General features: G+C 47.0%; 1 protein-coding gene across 2 annotated transcripts in view; it reads right to left on the bottom strand.

The window, feature by feature from the left end:
- Positions 1–4,236: 4,236 nt before the first annotated feature.
- STARD13 (StAR related lipid transfer domain containing 13) overlaps positions 4,237–26,305 on the bottom strand; it is a 201,953-nt gene continuing 179,884 nt past the window's right edge. For both annotated transcript variants that reach the window (XM_039873031.1, XM_039873030.1), the window contains exons 7-14: positions 25,956–26,115; positions 18,484–18,682; positions 14,125–14,335; positions 13,381–13,495; positions 12,265–12,486; positions 10,720–10,937; positions 7,606–7,782; positions 4,237–6,713 (exon numbers count right to left, since the gene is read on the bottom strand). In XM_039873031.1, coding sequence (XP_039728965.1) covers positions 6,596–6,713; positions 7,606–7,782; positions 10,720–10,937; positions 12,265–12,486; positions 13,381–13,495; positions 14,125–14,335; positions 18,484–18,682; positions 25,956–26,115 — 1,420 coding nt within the window. In that variant the 3' untranslated portion in view covers positions 4,237–6,595. The remainder of the gene's footprint in view (positions 6,714–7,605; positions 7,783–10,719; positions 10,938–12,264; positions 12,487–13,380; positions 13,496–14,124; positions 14,336–18,483; positions 18,683–25,955; positions 26,116–26,305) is intronic.

Below are 26,305 nucleotides of genomic sequence, written 5' to 3'. Positions count from 1 at the left end.
GAAAGGTGGGGGTCCTTTTCCCTTGATGGGAGTGTTCCATGGGGTCTTTCTCGGGCAAAAAGGTCCCAAAAACACCATCCTGGATGGTCTTCGGAAAATGCTTGGTGAGTATGGAAAACAAATCCATCGGAGGTTCTCAGAGAACAGGTGAGATTTAGACGCTTCGAAGTGGAGGAAGGGGTGAAGGACAAGGTGAGGAGAGGGTCCGGGACGAGGCTGCCAAGAAGAGCCAGGAAAGCAGGGACCATGCAGGGGAGTGACCACGGCCCACCCCACTCACCCTGGAATGAGGTCAGGCCGCCTCTCAGGTTCAAGCTCTGCTACGCGCTCCTGTAATTTCAGGCTCCTCCTTATTCCCAAAGGAGCTCTCACCTAACTGCTCGTGCCTGAAATCCTTGTCACCTGAGACAAAGCCTCTGCTTCCCAATAAAGAGATACAGGTCTTAACTCTGCAAATCTATAGTGGAGTAGCTCTGTCTGACACTCGTTCCTGTTAAAATGCCATCAGTCGGCTTTTCAGCAGGTGGGGGACTGATACCTGAGGAGATGGGAATGGTGTGGTGGGACTAACTGGAGACCTGCTCCAGCTTGACCTCCACCTTGACCTCCACCTTGACCTCCACCTTGACCTCCACCTTGACACTAGGACAGGGACACAGAAGGAAGGGGCAGGAGAGAGAGCGGCGTTCCAGGGCCAGCTGCTGGCTGGCTTTTCAGCTGTGCCCATGGGAAACGAGGGGGAGGTGTTTCCTGTGAGATAAGCCAGGTTTAGGGCCGCCCATTGTGTGACTATCTTCTGGGGCCACGGGCTTGAGCCACACCCATTCATGTGTAGATGAGAGTGGACCCCTGCTTAGGTAAATTCCTCTCAGTGACAGAGCTGGTGTTCCTCACATTAGGAAGACTGGGGACTTGAGCCTTGGAGTGAGGTGGGCTTGGGGTCCATCAGGTGAAGGCGTTCGCTCATGCCCAGAGCGGAGGTCGAGGTGACAGGGACAGGCTGGAGAGAAGTCGGGTGGCTTCTATTCAAAGCTTTAAGTTATATCCCACGTTGTATTTCTTTTCTCCCCAGTGTATTGGCTGATTCTAGTACAAGTGACAGCCTGGTGTCAGGTGCGCTGTGGGAGTTTAGGGAAGAGCTTGGACAGGGAGAACCAGGCCTCCCCTGGAGGACCCCTGACACCAGAGCATCCCGGTGAGCTGACAGGGAGTGGGGTGTGACAAGGAGTGTCAAGAGGAAGAGCAGAAGCCCTCTCCCGAGCACGTCAGAGACGCTGGCCTGCAGAACTCCCCCAAATGTCTGGGGGTGTTTGAGATGGGCTAACACCTGGAAATCAGAACAGCAGGGGCCTCGGTCATTTAGGCACAAGGAAATGTGGCAGTCTGGGACGTCCGCGTCTCTGACGTCTGTGCTCCACTCGCCAGCCCCCGTTCACGCTGGCATATGTCAGCGAGTGTCCTTCTCAGAGGATTCATTTTTCTCTTGTTACTGTACTTCTTTTTTTCACAAGGAACAGGTCTCAGCGAACGGATTCATCGCTCATCCCCACCACTGTAATTTTGGCAATTCTAGGAGAGTTGGAGGCAAAAACATTCAGAGTGTCGCTTCGCATAGTTCTCCACCCCAAGCCCTCAGCAAAATTTTCCTGACCGTCTAATCTATCTCCTTCCTCTGTTTTGTTTTTCTATGTAGAGCTAACCTGGTCAGTTATTTATCTTGTTTCTTGGCTGTTTTCTCCACGCCAGCGGTCCCCAACCTTTTTGGCACCAGGGATGGGTTCTCCTATGAGAATCTAACACCCGATGATCTGAGGCAGAGCTGAGGCGGTGATGCCAGCGCCGGGGAGCGGCTGCAAATACAGATGAAGCTTGGCTGGCTTGCCCGCCACTCACCTTCTACTGCGAGGCCTGGTTCCTAACAGGTCACGGACTGCTATAGGTCCACGGTCCTGGGGGTTGGGGACCCCTGCACTAGGCCATATAAGCTCCATGAGCTCAGGAATTTTTGTCTGTTTTAGTCACTGATTTTATTCATTGTTTTATTTACTAAAAGCCTAGAATAGTGTCTAAAACATAACGAGCGCTCCATACATATTTGTCGAATGAATGAACTAATCAAACTGTCCTATTTGCTTCTGCAAGCAGATGTTCAGCATTCGCCAATTTCGGAAACAGTCATACTTAACTTAGAAGACCAGCTAACTCTCCATTTTTTTTTGTACTATTGGAGAGTTGAAGTAGTCAAAACACGAAATGTAAGTTATCTTATTCATTTTGTAATACTTTAAACAGGGTCCCCAGGTTATGACTTTCGTTTCTATGGCTCCTGGCATCTCTATGCCCAGTTTTCAAATGCCCACTCATTTTAGCCAATACTTATAGAATGATGCAGCAAAAAGTGTCCCAGGAGATGGAGTTTCAAAGCTGAATAAGACATAGCCCATGCCCGTAAGCACTTATAGTCTGGTGGGAGAGTTAGATACATTGCCAAATAGCAAATTGAGCTGTGGTTCATGCAATAAGAGAAATATATAAAGAAACAGGTGGATTTGAGAGATGTGGCCAGGAAAGTCCATGGAGGAAATAATGCCAACGAGGGTCGGAGGACTAAATAGGCTATCACATGACCAATCAGATGCGGGGAAAGTCAAGGCAAAGTCACAGAGATGGGAAGTGGTGGTTTGGTGTCACTGGACCATTCAGTGGGTGGTCAGGAGAGGCAGGGATGACACGATCAAAGTGAACTAATGGACATACCTCTGGTCATGCTGGTGAGTTTCATATCTGTATGTCCAATGGGCTGCCGGGCATCTCCGCCTGGATGATTCCCAGCCATTACAAGTGCGACATGATCAAAACTCAAGTGATCATGCCTTTCGGCACAGTTTCCTGCCCGCCTGCCACCCATCTGAAACCTGCTCTTCCTTCTTCTTTTCACCTATATTAGCTAAAGGACTTAACACACACATATTTTTTTTAAGCTAGAACACTTGGAATCATCTTAAGATAATTCCACCTCCCCACCCTTCCACAACCAGAAAGGCAGATTATCACGGATTATTAGTATCAGCTCAGGAAGGTCAGTGGTATCAATGATTTTATTTATTTCTGTGTATGTAGAAATCAAAAGGAAGAGAGGGTATCTTTGTACCCCTTCTCCTGCATACGTGGGCTTCGTAATATGCCCGTTCTGTTTTAGCCCATTTTAAGTGTCTGCCATCAAAAGAAATCTGATTTCACGTCTCCCTTTTGGGCTCTAATTTGCTCAACAAATAAAGTCCAAAGTCCAAGTAGCTTAAAAATTCCTGGCTTGTGGTCATTGGGATCTATCTCTTGCCCCACTCACGCTGACCGTGTGTGCTCTCTGACCCTCTGCTTTGGCCAAACCCAGCTCCCTCTGATGCCTAACCCTTCCCCCTGACACTGGGATTTCCATGTGCTGTTCTACCACTCCCCTGACATCCCTGGAGTCACGGTCGACTCTGGGCTTCACAGATTTTACAGTAATTATCACTGAGTATCGTTTATACATCCGGTCTCATTATTCGCAGATCCTGTATTTGCAAATTTGCCAGCTCTCTGCACACGGTGCTTCCCCATTCATTCTTGGATCTGTGCAGAGAGGCTGGGACTGTGTACAAACACCGGTGATTCCTCTCTTGCCCATGAAAGCAAAACTTGCGAGTCGTGTGAGAAGGCGTGGGGGAGGTGAGCAGAGAGCAGAGAGCGGATGAGTTCCACGGAGGCACGTGGAGTTTGTGCCTGATGTCGCCTTTGCAGCCTGCAGCGAGGAGCGTGGAGGAGCTCCTGCTCACGTGGTCACGGGCTGCCCTGGTTATCTTTCAGAAGCAAAGCACTGAACTCTCCGCGGTCCGGGAGTCAGCCACGTCACTTCGCAAGTCTCGATTTCTCGTCCGCTCGATGAAAATGAGTTCACATTACTCTCTGATAAAAATACTGTGAATGTGTTTGACTAACTTGCAGATTTAAGATCAATAAAATGTAAAACAAATCTCTACCTATCACTTTAGGCCTTAGGCACAGGTCGGGGCACCCAGGCTGTTGCCGAATGTCTGTGGCTAAGAACATTCTGATGTTTGGGAGCGATAGTGACCACGGTACAGCGGACAGCTCAGAGCCAGCTATCTTAGAGGGAAGTCTTCCTCGCGGTACAGGATGAAGCATGAAAATCAACGTGTATTTTATAGAAAATAAGAAATATTTAATGTATATAAATTTATTTGACTTGGCAATTATTTATTTACAATTGATGATTGATACCAACAATTGAGGTAAAAATATACATGAGGTATAAATAGAATATTTAAATGCAGTATCATATTTTATTTCCATTGGCAAGATAACAATGAATAAAATACTGTGGTATTGGACCAATAAGCTTAAAGCATCTTTCCCCTTCTTTTTCTTTCCTTTTTAAATGCACCGTGTTGTTATGTAGCAGTGATGTGATTAATACGGGAGTAAATTTTAAAAAGTCGGGTAATTTGAAGAGCGAGGGAACCAGACATACAATCACATTTGTTTTTATTGTTTTAAGTATTCTCTAGGTCCTTGCTTCTTAGAGTGTGGTTTCTGAGCCGGCAGCTTGGGTATCCCTAAGGCCTGTTAGAAAGACAGTCTCAGGCCCACCACAGACTGCCTGGATCAGAGTCTGCATTTGAACTAGATCCTCAGGTGAGCTGAGTGCACGCTAATGCGGGCAACACAACACCATTCATCCTGTGTGCCTGTCAGAGGCTCCTAAAATGTACGGTCCCCTCTCTGGTGTAGAGTTCTTGTTCAGCTAAATTAAACTTCACTATGATCTTGTCCACGCCCATTAAAGTCATCCAGCACATATCCGAGATGTGTGGTAGAAGCGAATTTCGCTCACAGAGCATTGCCCAAATGGAAAATTATGGCTTTGTTGCCACCTCCTCAGGTAGGCCAGGAATCACAACATTCCTAGGTCACAGTTCGCACGCTATGTACCATACGAAACTCACATGCAGCATTTTTATTCCTCTCGATGAAAGAATTGCACATTGCTGATAAGAGAAAACATGACATAAAGGCATATACAACAAAAGGGAAAACGCTCATTTAAGATTTATTCTCTTTCCCTTTAACACCATTTGCTGAGTTATGATACCAATCTCTCGTGGATTGCCAGAGAAAATCCCTCTCTCTGAAACCAAACACAATAAATTATTTTTCTCTCTATAGTTGTTGAATTACAACAATAATAATAAAAAAAACCAATTTAAATCTATCAGCAATTGGTTAAGGAGAGTCAATTCGCTTAGTCTATATAACAATAAATAGGGTTGGGCCAAACGTATAGGTAGCTCGATTGGCTGATGAAGAAACATGAATTTAACAAATCTGTTTATATTTTCTAATAGTAATTGAAGAACATGGTTTTGGCCTTATGTGGATTTAAAACCCTGTCTTTCGAATTGCAAAACTTGAACGGATTCTATCTGAAGAGCATCATTTATAGCAAAATAATTCCCTGAAGCTACAATGGTCTGGGGATCTCAGGTGACCATCATCTCCCTTTGTCTGGTGTCCAGAGTTAAAATCAGTGCAATACATTGATAAGAAAATGCCAGTGAACTGTGACCAAATAGGCCACTGGTCAAATAGAATGACATTTAAGAACATTACAAAAAACTGATAAAACACAGAGGCTGTGGATACGCACAGGCTGTTACAGTCAGCTCTCATCAGCAGGGCAATACGGTTCTGTGTCAGTCACTCTCGCTGGCCAGTGACCCCTGGGCCTCTGACATCTCATCGAAACTGCACCTGGCCAGGCCCAGTGGCAACTGGTGATCCAGCCTTGAATTTGGTAGCGACTTCTCACCCACTGCTTTGCTTTAAAGAAGAGTAAATGTTCTTTTTCTCGCTTTATCCAACGCCCCGCCCTGGGTTTCCAAACCACGAAAACAAACGGACAACACAGAACCTTTCGATGCTGTTTTCCTTTGGTTAGCTAATCTTTGGTTAAACATCGGGCAGACTGACAGGCCACACATTGTCACACCTTGGTGGCAGCAGCAGCTGCTTCTCCGTGTCCAGCAAGCGGAGCCCAGAGCAACGTGGAAAAAAACCACTTAAGGAAAGGACTCGCCGAGTCGTAAGGCAGGGATTCACCGAGTCGGACGTGCTCCTTTTCAATTATATATAAGGTATCGATTTTACATATATACAGCGAGGGTAGAGATATACACACATATGTACATATGCTGTACAGACATTTATTTACAGTTAAGAATATGCTTCGTAGAAGCCTTTAAATAGCAAATTAGGCAATGCACAAGGAATAATCCATTTAATTTTAGGTAACATAGATAACCGTTCTGATTTTTAAAAATATTATATTAGTAGGGCTATAGCCATCTCCAGGAAGGCTAGGAAACTTCTAGAAGTTCTCGCATCTCCGACATTCCGACTCGTCAGCGTTTCCACTGTACGCGTGAATCACGCCCACCAGTCTCCCCCTCACTCTCGCTTTCTCGCAAGCACGCTCTCTCCCACGTGTTGGCTTTCGCTTCCTCTTCCCTGAGTTGGATGTCACGCTGGGGAAAACTCAGATTTTGGTTTCTGGACCCTCGGCAATGAGGGGCTGAAAAGAGTTTCTAATCTTGGCAACTTCCGCCGCACACAGATGTCCAAAGCCTTTATTGTACCATTCCGGGGAGTGACCTCTGTGGGGACAAAAATATCAGAAAGTGGGAAAGCCTTTCTCCACGTCACGCCACTTTGTCATGGGGGACGGGGCTGTCTTCGTGCCCCGATGGCCAGGACACTCGTGTACCCTGCGGGCTGCCTCTCGAGGACCCGAGGACCCAGTATGCGCCCTATCTTTTCAGCACTTACTGGGTGCTTTACTACCTTTTGCCTTGAGTCGGAAAATAGTTTGCCTTTGCATCGGTAAATTTACTCATCCTTTTAACCTATGTAAAGTTTTTGTATGCGATTCTCAGTTCTTTAAGGGATGACAACAAATTTCGGTTTCCTACTGCCACGTGAGAACGGAAGGCCCCGGCAACACATCATTGTGAGGAAAATAAAGTGCTGAAGAAAAAAAAAATAAATAAAAAAGATGCCATCTTTCTGAGACGATTCAGACTGAATTCTAGACTTTACTGAGACGACTCAGTTTATGTCCACCTAGGCCGAGAACCTGGTTGAGCATCACGCCTGCCTCGAAGAGGCTGGATTTAAGCTGGCTTCTTCTTTGCAAAGGGACAGGCCTTAAAAGAAACGCCAGAGAGGGGACTCGCATCTACCGAGCGTCTCCTGTGTGCCAGACTCTAGCGTTTGTGTTTGTTCCAGGCGAGAGGTGCAGACATCTAAGTGTGGGCAAATCGAAAAGAGAGAAGAGCGAAGGACCGCAGGAAAACGTCGGAATTTCAGGAAGGGTGGGGGAAGAGGGAGGCATAAGTATTCGTCTATGAAAGCATGTTAATGGCTGCAGGGAAAGAAAAGTGTAGTGGAATAAGAAATCAGGATGACAACAAACATGGCCCTGGGGAATGTGCCACGCCCGCTGGGGCTCCGAGACCGAGCCGGCCACCCGGCGGAGTTCACACTTACTTCAGGTCTATCCTGCAGATGTGGGTCAGTCGTGACTTGCCGGAGCCACATGGTTCTATTAAGTACTGAGAATCCATCACGATGGCTCGCACGCCGCCCATGAGCGGGGCTTCCTCGTGGTCCACCGAAAGGGACAGCAGGGCGCACATTCCTTTGGGCAAATCGGTCTTCCAGGTCCTGTAGCGAAACAACCCGCACATCAGAGTGTGGCTGAGAGAGACAGAAAGGCCTGAGCCCAGAGCTGAGGTTGACACTCAGAGTTTCCTGCTCAAATTCCAGTCCCAGTTACTTGGATTAAGTGTGGCGAAGTTTATACAGTGTAATTCAGAGCAAAGGTCTCAGCCCTCAGACCCGGGGGCTGGAAATGGTCTTGCAGCATCCAGACCTGCTTTTGGAACTGACCAGAGGCTGCAGAGGCCCCTGCACATTATTAAATGGCTGGTTTTACAGTTTTGGAATTAGGACTCGCTTGTTCAATTCTTCAGTGTAAACATCCATGAAGCACCGGGACGTGCCAGGCTCTGGGAAGCCAGCAAGGACACAAAGATGCACAGTCCAGGAGGAGAAACAGAAACGCAAAGAGCTTGCTAGCATGCCATAGTCAGTGCGGTGACATGGCTAAGCATCGAGCATTCTGCGGCCACGTGGAAAGGAAGGGGAGGTGGGAGGTTTCCTGGAGGAGGTGATGCTAACCTCGAGTCTTATGGGGTAAATGAACTGGTGATGCTCAGCTTGAAGAAAACTAGACACATGTGGATGGCTACTTGTCTTCAAATATCCAAGTGGCTCATAAGTGGGAGAAATAAATACCGTGGATTTGAGTCCGGTAGGCAGAGAGGGAGGAAGGCACATCTCAGTTCGGTAGTGGAAAGAGCTGCCTCACAATGTGCACTTCCCCAAAATGGAATGGGCTGTGTGAGGAGGTGGTGAGTTCCCTGTTACTGGAGCTATTCAACAATAGAGGGGGCTACTCCTTGGGAACAGGTTGTTGATGGAAGTCAGGAACCACAGGAGTATTTGTGTAACAACCATTTCTACCGGAAAATATAGGTTTTGTTATTATCATCCCAGTTACTGGCATCACAAATCCTATCCCCTTACGTAACCATCTCATCTATGACTTCGTCTTGTCCTACCACACATGAAGGGAAGCCATTACACGCTCCCAGCAGGAACCTGGGAGTAAGCAAGCCCCACGCAAATGTTCAGCAGCTTCTCCGTGGGTGTGCCTGTTCTCTTTTCGTGCACGATAAAGGGATTAATAATAAAGACTGATAGATGCAGAGATCCGTGGGGATAAAATGGAAAGATCTTCGGTCACTATCCCTGGATGCTCCCAAGGAACTACAGAAGGGGACAAAGTGAGTCAGAAACATGGCAGTCCGGAAGGGGTCCCAGCCAGGTGTGTGCACCTTGGTAAGGAGATGCTCTGAAGACAGGAAGTATCTCAGCCCTGTCACTTCCTCCTCACATTGTTCCTTTCCACCTTCTCGTATCATAACCACAAGGACTTTCTGCTGCAGGAACCACATCTGGTTCATCGTTTATCCCTTTCGGGGCCAAGTTCATTTCCCTCAGAGCCTCCTGGTCCACCCACCTTCTCCTTCATGTCTTGCGTGAACCTTCAAAGTAGTGAGACTCTGCCCGGACCACCATATTTAAAATTCCACCCCCTACTCTCCCTTACCTTACGTATCCTCCTAGGCTAAGGCACCCCATCCCTCTTATTTATTGACTCTCTCTCTAATACAATGTAAACCCCGAGGGAGCAGGACTGTCTGCCGTGTTTACTGCAGCCTCCCCGGAGCCAACAGCGGTGCCTGGCATAAGGCGGTGACGGAACAGCACACTAAGAAACGGCAGGCTGGTGGACGGATGGAAGGAAGGCAGAGGGTCCTGCGCTGGGACTCTGGTCCCCCTTCCTCTAAGGGGAGGAAAGAGGCACGCCATGGCAGGGCGCCACCCCCCTGGCTCCCTCCTGGAACGATTCGATTTGCCGCTTGCAAGAGTGGAGGTGTTGAAGCTTAGCTCGCACGAGATGAGTCATGTTCCAATAACTGTGGTAATGGGCCACCCTTATAAATGCTCACATTCTCCATCAGGATCCCAAGGTGGCTAAGATAAACACATGCATTTAGGGGAAAATGACCCTTAAAATTCAAGGTCCCAGAGACCAACTCCAAAGGCATAAATAGCCTATGTGAAAAGTAACCTTTAGTCTGCCATCGAGACTAGTTTCATAAAGAAACTATTTTAAATATACATCTGGGAATTTCGCTAGTGATTCATTTCTATCACCAGTCCATGAGAGGAGAGAGTGTTTGGCATTCGTTATCAATAGGAAAGGATATATTGATTTAATTATATTTTATCTGGGTTTCCAGCATCCTGAATCCCTCGTCTTTCTGATTCAATCCTGACTCACCAGCCCACGTAGATGGCTCTATACTGTGCAAACTTCCTGTCACTGGGTGGGCATCCCATTACAAACCCCGATAGCAGGGATCTGGAACTCAACTCGTAAATCTATCAGAAGCTGTATTTTGACAGGGAGACATAAGACTCGTAAGCCCGGGCAGGCCTTGGAATCTTACTGGAGACCCGAGTGTCTCGGCACCGTGGGACCTTCGGGGCTGTGTGTGCCCAGGCTGCCGTGTGGGGTAATGAGCTCTGCACATCTGAAGTTACACAAAGGAATCCCGAAGTCACACAAACGCGTCTCGAGAGTTCCACGAAGTGGACTTGCTTTCCCAGAGAGAGAAAAACAGAAGCCGGAGAAAAGTCAGGGAGATTCAACTGACGTGCTCTGGCAGAAAGTACAGACTGGATGAACGGCAGCTATTCCTGGGACCCTGAGGAAATGAACAATATTTATGGCCCAATAAACCACACGCTCCGTAATGAAAGGGGCCAGGAGAGAGCCGACGGAGCTGTAAACTGGGTGAAGAAGCAAGAGGTCAGGCATGCAGACAGCAAAGTCAGTCTTCACCGAGGGAAATGGGGGCCGGCTGAGCAGTCCCCGCGCACGCTGAACTTAGGAGAGGGGACCTCAGATCCGCAGCTCGTCATCTGCCTTCGGAACAGCATGTGTTTAACCCCAGGGGCCTGGCTTACCTGAGAACCACGAAGTCTCTGGAAGGGTGGGGGGCCATGGTGTTCAGCACGTACTGATAGATCTCCGTCTGCTTGTCTAGAGTTTCCACAACCTTCCACTGCACGAAGTCCTCGTCCCACAGGTGGCGCTCCCTCAGCACGCGGTTCAAAACCACAGAGGGGGGCGCTTCCACCTCCACGGACGCCTTCCACAGCTTCAGCGGGTTCCCGTCCCCCACCTTGGGAAAGACACCAGCAAGGCTCAAGAGGGCAGCCGGTCCCGAGAAACCTGCCTCGTTTCACCGGGGGCTCGGAAAACAGCCCGGTGACGTACCTTGAGAGAGTGATTAGTGTACCTTAGGTTTACCGTATGAAACCGGTAACCCTTAAGCTTAAAATAATGATGATGATGATCGTAAAAATAATAACCACCAACACGCACAGCGCTTACTGGGTGCCAGGTGCCGTCCTAACCCCTTTTGTTTTTATTATTTATTTATTTATTGTTACCATTTTTATTTATTTTATGAAATTCATTGGGGTGACATTGGTTAATAAAACCATATAAGTTTTCAAGTGTACAATTCAATAATACATCATATGTGTATTGCATTGTGTTCACCATCCAAAGATGAATCCCCCTCCATCACCATAGATTTGACCCCCTCTGCCCTTACCTACCCCCTGGTAACCACGAAACTGTTGTTCCTGTCCATGAGTCTCTACTTGTCTATCACATTCATTTGTTGCTTTCAGTTTTATATCCCATTATGAGTGAAATCATAAGGTTCTCAACTTTTTCTGTCTGATTTATTTCACTTGGCACGATAATCTCAAGATCCATCCATGTTGTCGCAAAGGGCAGTGTTTCATCTTTTCTCATGGCTGAGTGATATCCCATTGTATATATGTACCACATCTTCTTTATCCAATCATTTATCGAAGGGCATTTTGGTTATTTCCTTGTCTTGGACACCGTGAATAATGCTGCTATGAACATCGGGGTGCATATAACTTTACGAATAAATGTTTTCAAGTTTTTGGGGGTAGATACCCAGAAGTGGGATTGCTGGGTCACATGGTAATTCAGTTCTTAGTTTTTTGAGGAACCTCCATACTGTTTTCCATAGTGGCTGTACCAATTTACATTCCCATCAGCCGTGTATGAGGGTTGTTTTTTACCCACAACCTCTCCAACATTGGTTATTACTCGTGTTGTTGATGACAGCCTTTCTAACAGGTGTGAGACAGTACATCTCATTTGACTTTTAAATCGCCCTCCTCTGACAGTAGTATTATTATGATTATGTTTTTTTATACAACTGAGAAAACAGAGGCTCAGAGAGGCGTGTGACTTGCCGAACGTCACGCAGCTAAGGGACAGAGACCGGATGGGGATCCGGCAGTCTGGCTTCACAGTCTGCACTCTGATTATGTGCAACAGGGCTGCTTGGCAGTCTCTAGAAAGGGTCACAGTCACGTGTGTGCCAAGCCCTGTGGACGGCGGCTGTTTTTAAAGCAAAACACATGCCTGCTTGTCGGAGTTTCCCCAACCCCCGAGATTACCTTTTTGAAGGCCAGGTCCGTATTGTCTGTGCTGGAACATGTGACCCATCCTTTGAACTTCTCTTTGGCCTCCTTCTGGAGGCCGTGGATGAGATGTTCCAGGTAAGTGTGGAAAGTGGCCCCGCTCTCCTCCAGCTGGGTCCCCAGGTCTTCCAGGGTTGGCGCGTGGACCTCGGCCTCCGTGTACGAGTTACGAGACTGGGCCAGCATCTCAAGCGGGACCTGCACCAATGCATGCACCAAAGAGCAATGCATGAGCTGAAGAAAGGCTGAGACTACTAGTTAGAGAAAGCAAAGTCACTGAGTCAAAAGCCACGTGTGGGCAACAGGCCGAGTGCACGGGGCATGAGATGTTTTTCTAAGGTCAGTGGCAATGCTGGTGTGGGGGGCGGGGCTTCCTCAGGAAGACAAATATGTTTCTGAGGGATATTTATTACTCAGGGCACTGCAATGACTTCCCACTCGGTCTTTCCATTTTCCTTTCATTTTCCCTTTAATGTATTTTTTATTCATTTTGGCAAAACGTGGGCTCAGGAAACTTAAAGCACATATACTTAAGGGAATCAGCACATGTGACTCAGAATTAGCTTTACCTTTTTAGCACACTTGTCTCATTTACAAATGCCAAATTTTACTACAAAAAGTATGCCAGAAGGCTGGTTCACTGACTTCTCTAATGTATCTGTGGCTATATTCATAAGCTATCGCTGATTCTTAGTTAACAGGGATTGGTCAGTATCTCACACACACAACAGAAACACACACACACACACACACACACACACTCATACAGACACATGCTGAACCTAATCAAGTCCCAAGGTAAAATCAAATAGAACGTAATGGGCTGGCTGGCCTTGAACCCGGCAAGTGAAGGTGATGTAACTGTTCTCACGAAAACTGACGTCATGGTAAACCCAAGAGTCTTTAACTATCGAGCCTCAATTATATAGCTAGCTCCTCACTTTTCTTGGAGGCAAAGACCAGAGCGAGAGTGTCCTGCTGTCATTATAAAATTAAGAACAAAGAGACGTCAGCCACGAATGCAGCAACTGTTCCAAGCGTCTCATCCAGTGCCAAGACCTATAAGGAAGGAGGTTCAAGCCTTGCACTCACCTCAAAGAGCCGGTCGCATTCCGTGATCATGTGCGCAAGGCCCTGAGCGGCGGCCAGGTTCTCGTTGAGGTCCTTTTGATCTGGCTTCCCGGTGGCATATTTCTTCTGGATGACTCTGAAATTGAAGGAGACGGTCCTAAGCAGATGCCAAAGCAGAGGGCCCATCTCTCTTGTTTTCCGTCCCTACCCACATGCTCTCCGGAGCACGGACTTCCTCTTTTCCAAATCGGAAGAAGGACCACACATCTCAGATATTCTGAGCCAGGCTAAGAATCGGACAGCTTAGGATGAAAAGCCTTGGACAAGCACAAGGGCAGGAATAACTGTCGGGGGGGAGAAATTAACCTATTTTTCCCAAGTTTGAAACCACTTCACTGTGAGCTGCCATGCTTGGCCCTTGAACCTAGCCCCCCTGCCCCACCACCCCGCTTTTTTTTTTAAATTAAAGATTGTAAAATACAATCTTTGTGTACTTTTTCTCTCCTTCCCACTCACACACAAAAAACAAAATGCTTCAGGTTGCCTGGATCAATATAGACATTCCTCAACGCTACTTTGAGAATTCGATGCGTCTGAGCACATGAATTAGGTCATCTCGAAACATTTTCTGATTATAAATTAAATGCCGACAAATCCTCAAGTCGAAACCCAACACGAGAAGTTTTTTGTTTTTGTTTCTTTCCTTTTCACGAACTGTGGGGAACATCTGGTTCGGGATGACTGTTGCTGCTGAGAGAAACTCACCTGGGGGAGCTTTCTTTCTTCAGTAAATTAAGATGGAAGAGAGAGGGGGCCAGACACACAGCCAGATTCATGGGCGTCATCTGATTCTCTTCCACCAAGTTGACCACGTCGTTGAGGAAGCACAGCAGCGTCTGCAGGACCTCTCTGCTTTCATCCGCCAGCAGCAGGATGGCGGCCTGCACTGCCTGCAGCCGCTGCTCCTTGGGGACATCTGTGGAAAAGGGGGCGCCAGGTCATTAGAGGAGCAGCTGGGAGGAGGAAGTGAGTGAGCTCGACCTTCCTGACCCGAAGACACGCTCAGAGACATCATCATCATCAACAATGACGATGACAACTGCTGGTGACAGAAAGAATTGGGTAATTGCCTTGGCCTCACAGCTGGTGAGAGGCAGAGCTGAGACTGGAAGCCCAGCATCGAACTCCAGAGCCCGCGGTCCCCACAGCGAGACGGTCATTGAAAAGGAACACCCTGGCCTGGTTCTCACGCTCCGAGCATCCCACCGGCTCGTCTGCTTTCAAACCGTTTTCTCATTCTGCCTGCAGTTGGCGACAGGCTGGAGAGCTGTCCGCCTGGTTCTCTCTTGCCCACCCTGCCACCGGACAGCTTGTGAAGCACCTCTCAGGATGCCCAAGGCTCGGTGGACATGGTTTGGAGCCCACTGTGCTGGGAGATGCAGCCTCGCCTTCCCCCACCCCTCGTGGGGCAGCCAGGGCTGATGCCGGCTGGGTGCAGTTAACCGTGGGTGATGGGGCTCAGTCGGCTGGCCCTCTGATCTGACACCTGGAGGGTCAGCTCCTTGAAGCTCTGCCTGGCACATCTGTCTCTTTCCTGCAGGTCACCGGGGCTTGGTTCAGAGGAGGCATGTGGCTTCGTGGGGTGACCCAAGGTCACCTGTTCCGTAATCTTGAAGGTCACGGAAATTGAGACTGTGCGTGGGGAAGAAGCAGCAGGCTCCCCAAGGTTATGGGGAATGGGCAGCCCCTCTCAGGCCCATTCCGCATCAGGGTGGCCCTTCCGGGGGTGGTGCTGGTGGCAGGCATGGGTCATGCAGGCTTCAAAGGGCATGGGCCCCAGGGCTACGTAGTGAAGGAAAAGGAAAATCATGGCATTGGGTGTGAGGCGCTGCATTTCGCTGCCCGCTGGCTGTGTGGTTTCGGGCCTGACTCACTGCCTTGTTCTGAAGGACGCAGCCAGGAGTTCACTTAGGGTTCGCATTGCTGTCTTTCTGAAAATACCGTATTCTAGAACAGGTCTCTGCAGTAGGCTGTCTGTGCTTGAAGGGGTGGGGAGATATGCTCGTGACGATCAATGACGGGTGGGAAGAAAAGATTACAGTTTTCAGTGGCGTTCATGTTTCCTCTCAAACTTTAAAACTACCGATTGCATATGTTTTGTAATGTGCACGTTGGGTCACAGTATAGCACGACACATTTATATTATTAAAAATAGATCAGTCCACATGCTCAGATATATACTACTAGTAGAGGTGCATAATAAAAAATAAATGGGAGCCTGCTGCTCTGGAGGGGCTGTGGTGTGACTTCTGCCCAGGTCTTGCCCTCTCTGTCACTGTACCCCCCGGGGCTGGGCGCACTGCTGGCTCCAGGCAGCCAGCGAGTCCAAATTTTTGGAAAAACATCATCCTGAACTCAGCATTCTGGGATCCCCACCCCCACGAGATCTACAATGTACTGGCAGAAGGTAGATCTGGGTTTAGTAGAGAAGAGTCATTTTTGTTCAAATTAGAGCAAAACCTTTTTCTTTTTTCCTTGCTTTTGCTGAAACAGAACTAATAACTTGAAGCTTGTCGTCAAAGTGTTAGAAATGCAGCTTGAGCCATTAAACTGCTTTTAAATATGCTGCTTTAGGTGGGATGTCTACTGTATGTGTTGTCTAACTTTAGATTGCCAACTTTCTCTTCCATGCCAAAATTTCTGAAGTCATCTGTCAAGGCTACATATTGTCTCAACTTCCCTCTTCTACTCAGTTGATCCTTTATCCCTCAGAAAATATCTTCCATCCCTTATTTTCTACCAAAAGTGCTTGCGAGGGCCAATCATTAATCCCTGGCTTCAGCATTCATTGGGTCCCATCCATCTGACCTTTCTGTTACACGGGACTCTCCTGGGGTTCCTGCCTCTTTCTTGTAGACCATTGGGTTTCAAATATTTTTATTAGCCATCCAACACTCTAATGAATAATTTGATGAAAATCCGAGAAGTAACACAGCTAAAATTAGAACTGCTCTAGAGAACGAGAGAAACTGTTTCTCCCTTCTCAGGAGTATTCTGGAAACTTGAACTCCATCCACGGGACATTGTACCTCCAGTCTCGCTGCTGCAAGCCACTGAGGGTAATCTAGAGTCTCGATTAATGTGCTAACTCCCTAACCCTCCATCCTCGTCCAGTCCAATACCTCTCGTTCGCCACAGATTCATGGGTCATATGGACGTGCACCATTACGGTCGGCACCAGCCGGGTATTTCCTCCTCTATGAGGAAGCACACACAGTATTCAGATGTCAGCTCTGGAAAGCCGGGCCCTTCCTTCAGACCCAGGGAATAACCATGTTGGCCTGACCAAAAACGGCAACCCCACTCCCCTTTCTGGTGATTGATTTAGGGGAGAACATGGAAACCATTTTTGTCCTATGGGACCAAGATAAATGCGAGGAACTCCTGTAAATTTTTCTCCCTGATAGAAAGAGACGTATGTCCGAGGAGAAGCCCTCTGTCCTCTTCCTGCCTTTGAATATGATTTTGAGAAGACGCGACAATTCTAAATTGCAGCAATCATACTGTGACCTTGCAGAGATCGCCGAGAGAAGCTGACTTCAGCCCTGGCATCGCTGAGCGGTTCACGGAATTACCTGGCTCGGGAACTATTTCATTCCAGATTTCTTGTCATGTGCATTGGACAGCGTCCTAATTGCTTAAACAGCGGTTTGTCGGACTTTGGGTTCTGTCTCTACAGCTGAGAGCCTCGTCTACCTCTGCTGTAAGAACCTCAGGAGCAGAGAGTGTCTTTACGCATCCGTTCGCTCTGTGGTGCTCGGCATACAGCCTGTATGTAAGCAGCACTCAGTATACATTTGAGCAGCTAAAAGAAACCCTGCATTGATTTGCTTTCTTGCTGGCGAGTCTCAGAAAGGGCCAAAGGCACGGACCCCTTGGAAATAACCTGGCTTTATTTAATCTCAGACTAGAGTTAACTTTAACTTGAGAATTGATTAAATGTAAAGACTCACATAGGATACTTCCAGTCCATGGGGGGAGGGGGCTTAATTGAACAGCTTAACCCCTTACGGCATCAACGTCACGAACTCCCTGTGTTTGGGCTCTAGTGACAAGTATCATGAGTTTAACTTAATCTATTCACTTTGACAAAATAATATTTATTTAGTGGATCACCACTTTATCCTATTTTTACAGGTAGTACTTATTATCATCCTTTTTGAATCTGTAATATTGTAGACTCCACAAACACATTTAGTATCCAATTCTCTACAGTAGGGACCATCTTCAAATTGGATCAATTCCACGTTGAGGTCTATTTCAGGCATATTTTGCTCAAAACTCAGTCCACAGGCCAAATTCCGCCCACCCCCCTAACCCCTCGCCCAAAGAATTGAGACATGGACCACCAAAATAATTTGTAATGAAAACATTAGCATATCTAGAAGAATCCATGTTCATTTCTAATATCTTCCTTCGCAATTACCTTTAGCAGGAATATGCTTTTTAATAAAAAAAAGTGTTGTTTTCATGATTATTTTAATTATAGAGGCTTGGCTGAGAATTATTAATTTAATATCACTTAAAAAATTCCAAGTGAAAATATAAACTAGTTGAATTAAGTAACCATAAGCCTTGATTTGGTTTGCTTATTTTTCACCAATTGAAACACGCTGAATTAAGACATATTTGTCTTTTATTGCTAGTAATTTTAACACTTTTGGCTTTGAATTTCATATATCCCAAGGAAATGTTTACTTTTTAAAAATGAAATAGGTATTGAAAAACACCTATAAACAGAATAAATTCTACGGTGTCCCCTTTTCATCTTAAATTTATTGAAAGGACATCGAAAGTTAGTTTTAGGTCTTACGCAAAACCCTATTGTGAAGAAAAATTTTGGCGTTAAAAAAGGTATTTTCAGATGCATAAAGTATCACCTGGAGATCTCCATATTAAACTGTGAACAAAGGTTTACTTCTGGAAAGCAGTGTAGAATGACAATTGTTACATACTACTTTGTGGACTCGTGTATTCCTTGTATAATTAGAACTCGACCTATAGAAATTCTGTTTATGTGGACGGGCACACACGAGAACGCTGCTCTGCATCCCAGCCACTTACACTGATAGATGTGGAGGAAGGTGTCGCTGAGCTTGTTGGTGAAGAGAGGCTCTGGGAGGTCGCGGAAGAACTGCTTCACCATGTCCGCCACGTCGTAAGCGGACTGGTCCTCGTAGCTGACGTTCTCGGGGAAGTTCTCGTTCATTTGACGTAAGGCGTGGATTCGAGACTTCACACCCGATTTTCGAAAAAGACCCACCTGGAACAAGTCACGGGGAGAAGTCAGCGAGATCACCTTTGCCCGAAGTCAGTAACCTTGGGACTGATGAGAAGGCACCGGACCAGGGCTGGAAAAGCAGCAATTACATTCAAACTGAGGAACTGTGAATGACTAGTTTAGCTACTGTGGGTAGCAGCTGAAGAGATGGCTCTTCCGTAAGATAAAGATAAAAATGATAGTACCCCACTTCCCAGGGCGATTGTGGAGACTGAGTGAGAAAAAAATGTGACTATGCTCTGTAACCTGTAAAGTCTTACAGCACAGTAGACATGACTATTTTATTCATTTATTCACTAAGTAATGATTAAATACCCACTATATATCGAGAGTGCTCACAGTTGCTGGAGTCACTGGGGAGCAGACAGGACTAAATTCCCCACCAGCGCTAGTATTTACAGTTGGGGCTGAGAAAGTTAGTGGAAGATTTGGTAGATCCCAGATAAGCCTCCATGTCCAGCGTCCTTTTGGGAATGAGGATTATAGGAAATACGCTCATGAAACAAAACAATAGCATGAGCATGTATTTTAAGCATCTTATTTGCTTTTCCTTCTTCAGAATCCTTGTACCACTCGCTACGTCCGTTTCTCCTGGGATGCCTCGCGCTTACGACTCCATCCGGTTAGTCGTTCGTTATGTGCCTATGTTCTGGCTCTAGTGAGAATGATTCCTGGGAGGCTTTCTTCAGACTTCAAGACATTGTCTTCTGCCTTTCTCATCCCTAAGCCTTAGGCTCCTCCCCCGTTTGACAAAGAAACGAAGCAATAAGACACCAAGGAAATGACGCCTCTGAGTGAGGTGGGGTGCAAGGCCCATGAGTCTGGAGGTTCCTGCCCCCAAAACTGAACTTCCCTGGGAACCTGTGCCTGCTGTTTTTAAATGCCCATAGGGCATCAAGTTGCTCAAAACTCCGTCCTTCAATGCTCCTTTTACAGTTTTCTTACTCGCCAAGGGGCTTACAGGTTGGTCCACTTCCGAAAGGCAAGGCGGGAACATTCGCGAACGGCCAGACAGGTAAGCAGCGGCCCCTTCTCCCTAAACCTGGAGAATTGTTTTAATTTGCAGTAACAGCAAGGGAAGAATTCCAAGCAATTAGAGAATACTCAGGTTTTTGTCTCTGTCAGCTGAATGGCTCACAGGGGAAATGATATCCTGCTACTTTTTGTGACAATAAAAACAGAATTCTTTGTAATATGTCTTTGCATTTTAAGGTTTATCACCCTAATTCCTCAGATCAGGATATTCAGGCATATCGTCACTTAAAACGTTAACCGCTTTCCTTCTAATCCTTAAACTTTGGAACGTCTAGAAAATGCAACCCTTTGCCATACTTAGGTGACCGTCCAAGAAGAATCTAAAAAGCCTTTCTCTTCCTCTGGCAACTACCCCACATTTCATCAAAGTAAATGCGAAGAAGGCACGTACTGTCACTAGAAAAATCCAAGCTATCAAATGAGTGATTATTGAAGTGGGATCCAGCCTGAAATGTTTACGTCTCAACTCTTCCAACTGTGGAAGGAGGCTCAGGCCCGAGGCTCAGGACGGGCAGTGGGCTGTGCTGCCTGGGAGTTCTCAGAATCTACGAGCCCCGAGGGCGAATTCTTAAGTGTGACTCACAAACATTTATCCTCATGTGAGTTATTCGGTCTGAGAATTCCTGTTATTATTATTTTTTAACAGCAGAGAACTATCGATCGGGATCTATAAAAAGAATAAAGCAGACAAGCGTTCCTGTGAAAATTGCTAAGTGCAGTTCCTCTCTGGTCCACCGCGTCTTTGGGGCACGCTGATGTGCATGTTTACACATACGAGCGATGTTTTGGGGTGGGCTGATGCGCGTGTTTATACATACAAGCGATGTTTTCTCTGTATTGTTCTGTTTCCAACTTTCTACTTTCAGCAAATATTATTATTTTAATTATTCTAGAAATGTCTGGAGCACTCCGGCTGTGGGCTCCAAGCTGCTTATTCTGACAGATCTCACAGGATGTGAGGGTTGTCAGGTATATTTGTTTGTTCGGCCCCAAATTCTGACAATAACCTTCCCGTCCTGCCCTCACCTTCCAAGGTTCGTGGGAAATATCTGTGGGTTCTATGGATTTTCCTTGGAAGCACGGAAGGAAATTTCTTTCCCAAACCTAATAAAGAAAAGGTAGTGTGAAGTCAGACCAGAGTCCAGCAGATTCCAGATGTCATAGCCGAGGATAGCAGAAGGGAAAGGTGGAAAGAACCCCAGTCTTTGAAAATGCCCCCGAGCAGATGGAAGAATGGCCCCTGGCACCACCCTACTTCCTGACTTCCGGTGTGAGCTCGTGAGTTTCCTACTGCTCCAGCCACTTGGGGACAGGCTTCTGTTACTTTCAGGGGACAACTCCCTGCATGCAGTGAGTGGGCGTGTCCTTTAATGGTGCCGAGGTCCTTACACCAGAGTGGAAAACTCCCACCTGCGTCCACAGAACGATCCTGAGTTGTGGCAAGATTGAGCGCTGATAATCACTTCTTCTTTGAACCGTTTTCGAAGCAGTGATAAAATTTGCATTTTTGGCTAAATAGTTTTTTTCTGAGTAAAAAGTGGAAAACCGAAGAAAGATTTAAAATCCATTGCTTCTAAGGGCACCCTCGTCATCACCACTGAAGGAGGTCACCCCGGACGCCTCACCTTCATTAAGTGGACGTCAGGGACAAGTGCCTCCGTGTCTGTCACTGGTGGGCGGGTGACCTGGGCAGTCACACGGGGCCCCACGCTGGCTTTAACGCTCTGCTGTCATCGTTTTGAAATTAACTTATGAACGAGGAATCTCACATTGACATTTTATAAATGACGCCGCAGGCTCTACTCTCATTTACTTCTAAAACACAGCCCAAATGTTCGCTCTGCAAAGGGAAGGATGTGGCCAGCAATGCAGAATTCATTCCTTCGGCATCTCTCTTGCACGCGATCTCTCATCTTACAGGTGAAAGGATGCGTGGCGAGTGCTTCTCTGGTCTAGTTTTGCGTTCCTCTCTCTTCTGTCGTCCACCTGAAAACCCAGCTATGAGAAAGCGAGCACAGAAGGTGTAAGTGGAGAAGACAGGCTGCAGAGCCTCGCCCACGTCATCCGAGGTCGGCGACAGGGGCGGTGATGAGCAGGCAGTAAGTAGGTAGAGGGCACTTGTACGGAGTATGAAGTGTCTTCCCAGCATCGCTGGGCTTTTAAAACTTACTGCTGCCTTAGAAGAGGTTGGGTATGAATACTGCATTAGAATTCACACTTTGTCTAACTCATATTCAATCTCCTTCTTGGCGCTCTGTTCACGCTAATCCTTCCAGTAGTTGAGGATGTTTATCAGGACCTCCATTTTCTTTTCTTTAGAAATGTGCTCAGCTGACGACGAAAGGTTGGCTTTATTCGGGGAGACAGGGCGCTCGGAATGGCATGCGGCGGCTTCTGCTTTTGAGCACCGAAGGTTTGGCCTCCCCTTGCCGTGACCTCGTGTTCATCACGAGCCGGGTAGAAACCACCCTTCCACGTGCAGTTGATTTAGGGCAGAAATAGCAGCTCAGCCAGCAAAGCGAGGCCCCTCTCACGTACTGCTGTATCTGAATACAAATGGTTCATAATTGGAGGCTAGACTTCCCCGTTTCATCTGCAGCCAGTCGCAAGGGCTAACACGGACCCACGCTGCTTCGTCATCTATCAACTGCACCTGGGAGCGTAGGCGGTGAAACGTGGGCGGTGTTTCAGGGCTCTGTGCTCTATTGTTTGTGAGGAACGCTTGTGCTTCAGATGAGTGTTTAGCAGCAGGGGAAGGGGCCCAGCTCATGGCAGGACGCCTCCCCCGTCGCAGTCCGGGGCAAAGCCTCGGGAGAGTCCCAGATGGTGGGGCCAGGGGACCGCGTGGAAGGAGACAGCACAACGGCCAGTCCCGTTGAGGTTTAGAGGGAAGGTATTCTGAGACGGTCAGGCTCCTACCACGCTGGGGCTGAGCTCTCGAGATCCTGTGCACACCTAAACCTTGACAGGTCAGAGGAGAGAGACCATTGGCCTAGTGCCGTGTCCGCTCCCTCTTTCTTTTCTGATTCATTCATTTTTATTTGCTCTTGGTCGCCCTGAGGCCTCCGGGACAGCCACCCTCTTGAGCCGGGATTCTCTGATTCTTCCTTACGTTTCTTTGGTTTTCCCTGGTTCTCTTCCTGTTACCATCTCATTCATCACAGGGCCCAGAGGGGTGGCTTCTGGGTGCTTTCCACACTCTGTGATGACGAAGGGGAGGGACACACAAGGCAGGAACTCCTGCCGGGGCTGAGTGCTTCATGAGGTGTGACCGGCGACGGTGAAGTCCCTTCGATGTCTCATAAATTCTTACTTTTGGCTGATGCGAGAGAGGGTTGCCTTATTCATTTTGGTTACATTTCGAATCGGTATTTATGTCCTTGCAATGAGTCTTTTTCCTACAAAGCTTTGCCAGCATCTTGTGTGTCAGTGTGGCATTCTTCCAGATTTAAAAAGAAAAAAATAGTTATGAGTTTGCTATGGGGACTGGGCATAATAAGCCACTGAGTAGGGATCGAGGTGGTTCCGGTGCCCACTGTCTTCTCTATTCATACGACTTTTGCTTCCAACAGGAGCCTGGACCCAATAACAGTGGTGACACTGGTGCTTCAGAACCTCTACGGGGCACGGCTGGTCCCCAGTCTACACTGGCAACAATGAGTGAGCAGAGCAGTGGCGTGACAATTCATTCATTTATACCCGATCTTGATCGGAGAGGAGGTCCAGGTGAGCTACAATGATCTATAAAGTGCAACAAGGTCCAATTAAATTAAAGAGGATAGATAAGAAAATTAGAATTAAAAAAAAATAAAGACAGAAAAGGGTAGCTGAAACTAGGAATAAGGTAGACACACAACATTCAAGCCGAGAAATCACATGTATTTTCTACAGGCAGAACACATATTGGGCTTCAATATTTCCAGCAGCTAATATAGCGAGGAAAACATATCCAGTCGAATAAGTCTGGTTGTATTAAATATAGAAAAACAGATGGGTTGTCCAAAAACAACACGATGCTTTCAGATGCTGGAGCCAGAGAAAAAATTCTTTCATTCTCACAAAGGACAATACGTAATATAATGATCGACATCATCAACAAAATCCTGATGGTGAATTCATCAGTGAGCTGTTTCGGGCCACTTCTCTAAGTGACCCTCAGTGCTGGACATGGCATCATCCCGAAGTCCGCCAGGGATAAGCAATTCCAGTGGGTGGTAGGTAGTAGGGTGAGGTGGTTAAAAACTTGGACTCTGGAGCCAGGCAGATTTTCAAGCAAGTGTTGGCTCCACCATCGCTGCCTAGGAGATAATACCACCTGGGGGTGGGTGGGGGGAGGATGTGGGGTTAAATGAGACAATGTACGCAAAGCACTTAGCATAATCCCTGAAACTTGCTAGGCACTCAAGAAAGGATCTCGTTATTGAACTAATGGCACAGATGTGGCCTGAATTTCCTGTAGACATTCCTGAACAAAGACTGTTTTCTCTTAATAGAGTTTTTGCTGATAAGCGTTAGCTGGCCATTCATTAGAATGTCTGAAACAAAATATTTTCTGTGCTTGGTAAGACACACAGCTAAAGACTCTAAGAGAATCAGCCATGAGGGGGAATGAGTCTTATGTATCCTTATGAAAATTAAGAAGCTTGGAAAAACACATGTCTGAATAAGGCCACCCTCCATAAAACACGGTCTTGATTTTGTACTAACAAACCGACAAAAATACAATTGCGACCACAAAGTCCTCTCCCAAAGGGCAAGGGTGTAGTACTTTTAGGGCTGTAAAAGGAATTACAGGGTCATTTCCAAATACTCACCTGAGCCCACCCCTCCAGAAAGTTTTCTCGGTAAAATACCCATAGATTATCTATGTGTGTTTTGGGTAAAAGCTCTAAAATTAAAAAAAAAAATAAAATAAAAACTTAAAGCTTAAGTAATCAGATTCATTGGTTTGCTCTATTAGGATGTTACCTACAAGTCCATGTTGGGGCTTCTGCCTAAGGTGAGCCCCGCAGTTTCAGACAAGTGGTCTGCTGCCCCTTCTTTCCGAGAAATAACAGCCATGCTCTTACGGCCATTTCTCAGAACGAAACAGCCATCACCACAGCGGCAAAAACAGCGACCACGCCTGCTGTTCACTACGACATCTAAACGTGGAAATGCATCTACCTGTACGTTCTCTGTATCAGGAGTGGGAAGGGAAAAGGGATCACGCATTTGGTTGATGCGAAGCTTGCTTCCAATGAAAACGTTAAACCTATCTTGCTCCACGGAAAACTGGGATCTGATTCATCGGGAGCCCATCCCAGTTCTGAGTGCGATCTACCAGCATCGGTAGGCGGGATATTTGAGTTCTTGTAGCTTAGCTCGTTCCTGTCTGTCCACTGAGCCCAATCAATAAAAAGTGCAAATAATCCAGGTTTTATCACATGGTCTCAAAGAGTATAATGAACAAAAGCCATCAGAGAATAGTTGCCTGAAAAGCCCCCCACTGCTCAAGGTTGCCGTTTATCAAGTGGGAGCACGGCTTTTATTTTGGAAAGAATGTCAAAGAAATTAATGAGTGTTAGCTTGGAGGCACGAAGATTTGGTCTACTAAGTTGTAGGATGTGTCACATTCTGGGCCCGATCACTGCAGAGGTCCCCAAACAGTATCTCGGAGACAGAAAATGATCTCCAAATACTGTGTTTAGCTTGAGCTTTTTAATCAGCTCTACAAGATGAGGGGATATTCAATTCGACTGACATCATTTTCATATTTGACCTGCCCATTTTAAAGCATTGTAAATAATATCGCCTTGGCTTTAAGTTTTCCTGGTCACGGTGCTGCTCCAAAAAAAATTAAAGGGAAATATGGAAACCCACTCTTTTCAAGAAAATAAAACAGGGCTGAAAAGAATGTCGTGAATTGATGGCTGCACTGAGACAATAATTACAAAGGAAATGCAGTCTATAGTTTCTAGGAAATGCGAATTGGACCTCGCAGCTGCAAACTATTAACATTGACTCTGTGCGGCCCCTCCGGGGTGTCATTCACAGTGCCGATGAGGAAATAGCTTCAAATAGCTTGACGGGGATGCAGCCCCCTCAAATGAAGTATCGACCTGTAAAGTCACGATGCCTTTTATTTTGGGTGCGGCGTGTCCCCGTCTGACGCTGGACGGATGCGACCTGCCAGCGTACCACGAATCCCGGCCCGCGTCTGGGCACACTCCCACCGTACCTGATCGAGGCAGTTGCTGCGTAGATATCTCAGGGCTTCCTGAATGCTCTGAGGCAGGGGCTGGCCCGTTCTCTGGACGTGAACTATGAGAGGTACGCCAAAGACAGTCTTGTCTTTGTAATCAGGAACTTTCATCCTCTTCATGAACTTTGGAACCGACCTAGAATTCACAGAAACCAGGTCATCAAGCCTCCTGGGGCCCACCGTGGGGCGAGGCTGCGAAAGCAAGCAAGAGGGGAAGCCAAACTTTTGTTGGAATACCCAACAGACAACGGAGAGTCCAACATTTCTTTCTTAATTAATCACAGTCCATGGAAGTACTGTGTGTGCCGCTCGCCTGTGTTAGAACG

This window comes from Pteropus medius, unplaced genomic scaffold (genome assembly GCF_902729225.1).
Source record: "Pteropus medius unplaced genomic scaffold, Ma_sr-lr_union100, whole genome shotgun sequence".
In the NCBI taxonomy this organism is placed as follows: Eukaryota; Metazoa; Chordata; class Mammalia; order Chiroptera; family Pteropodidae; genus Pteropus; species Pteropus medius.
This window is presented reverse-complemented; position numbering and strand designations above follow the sequence as displayed.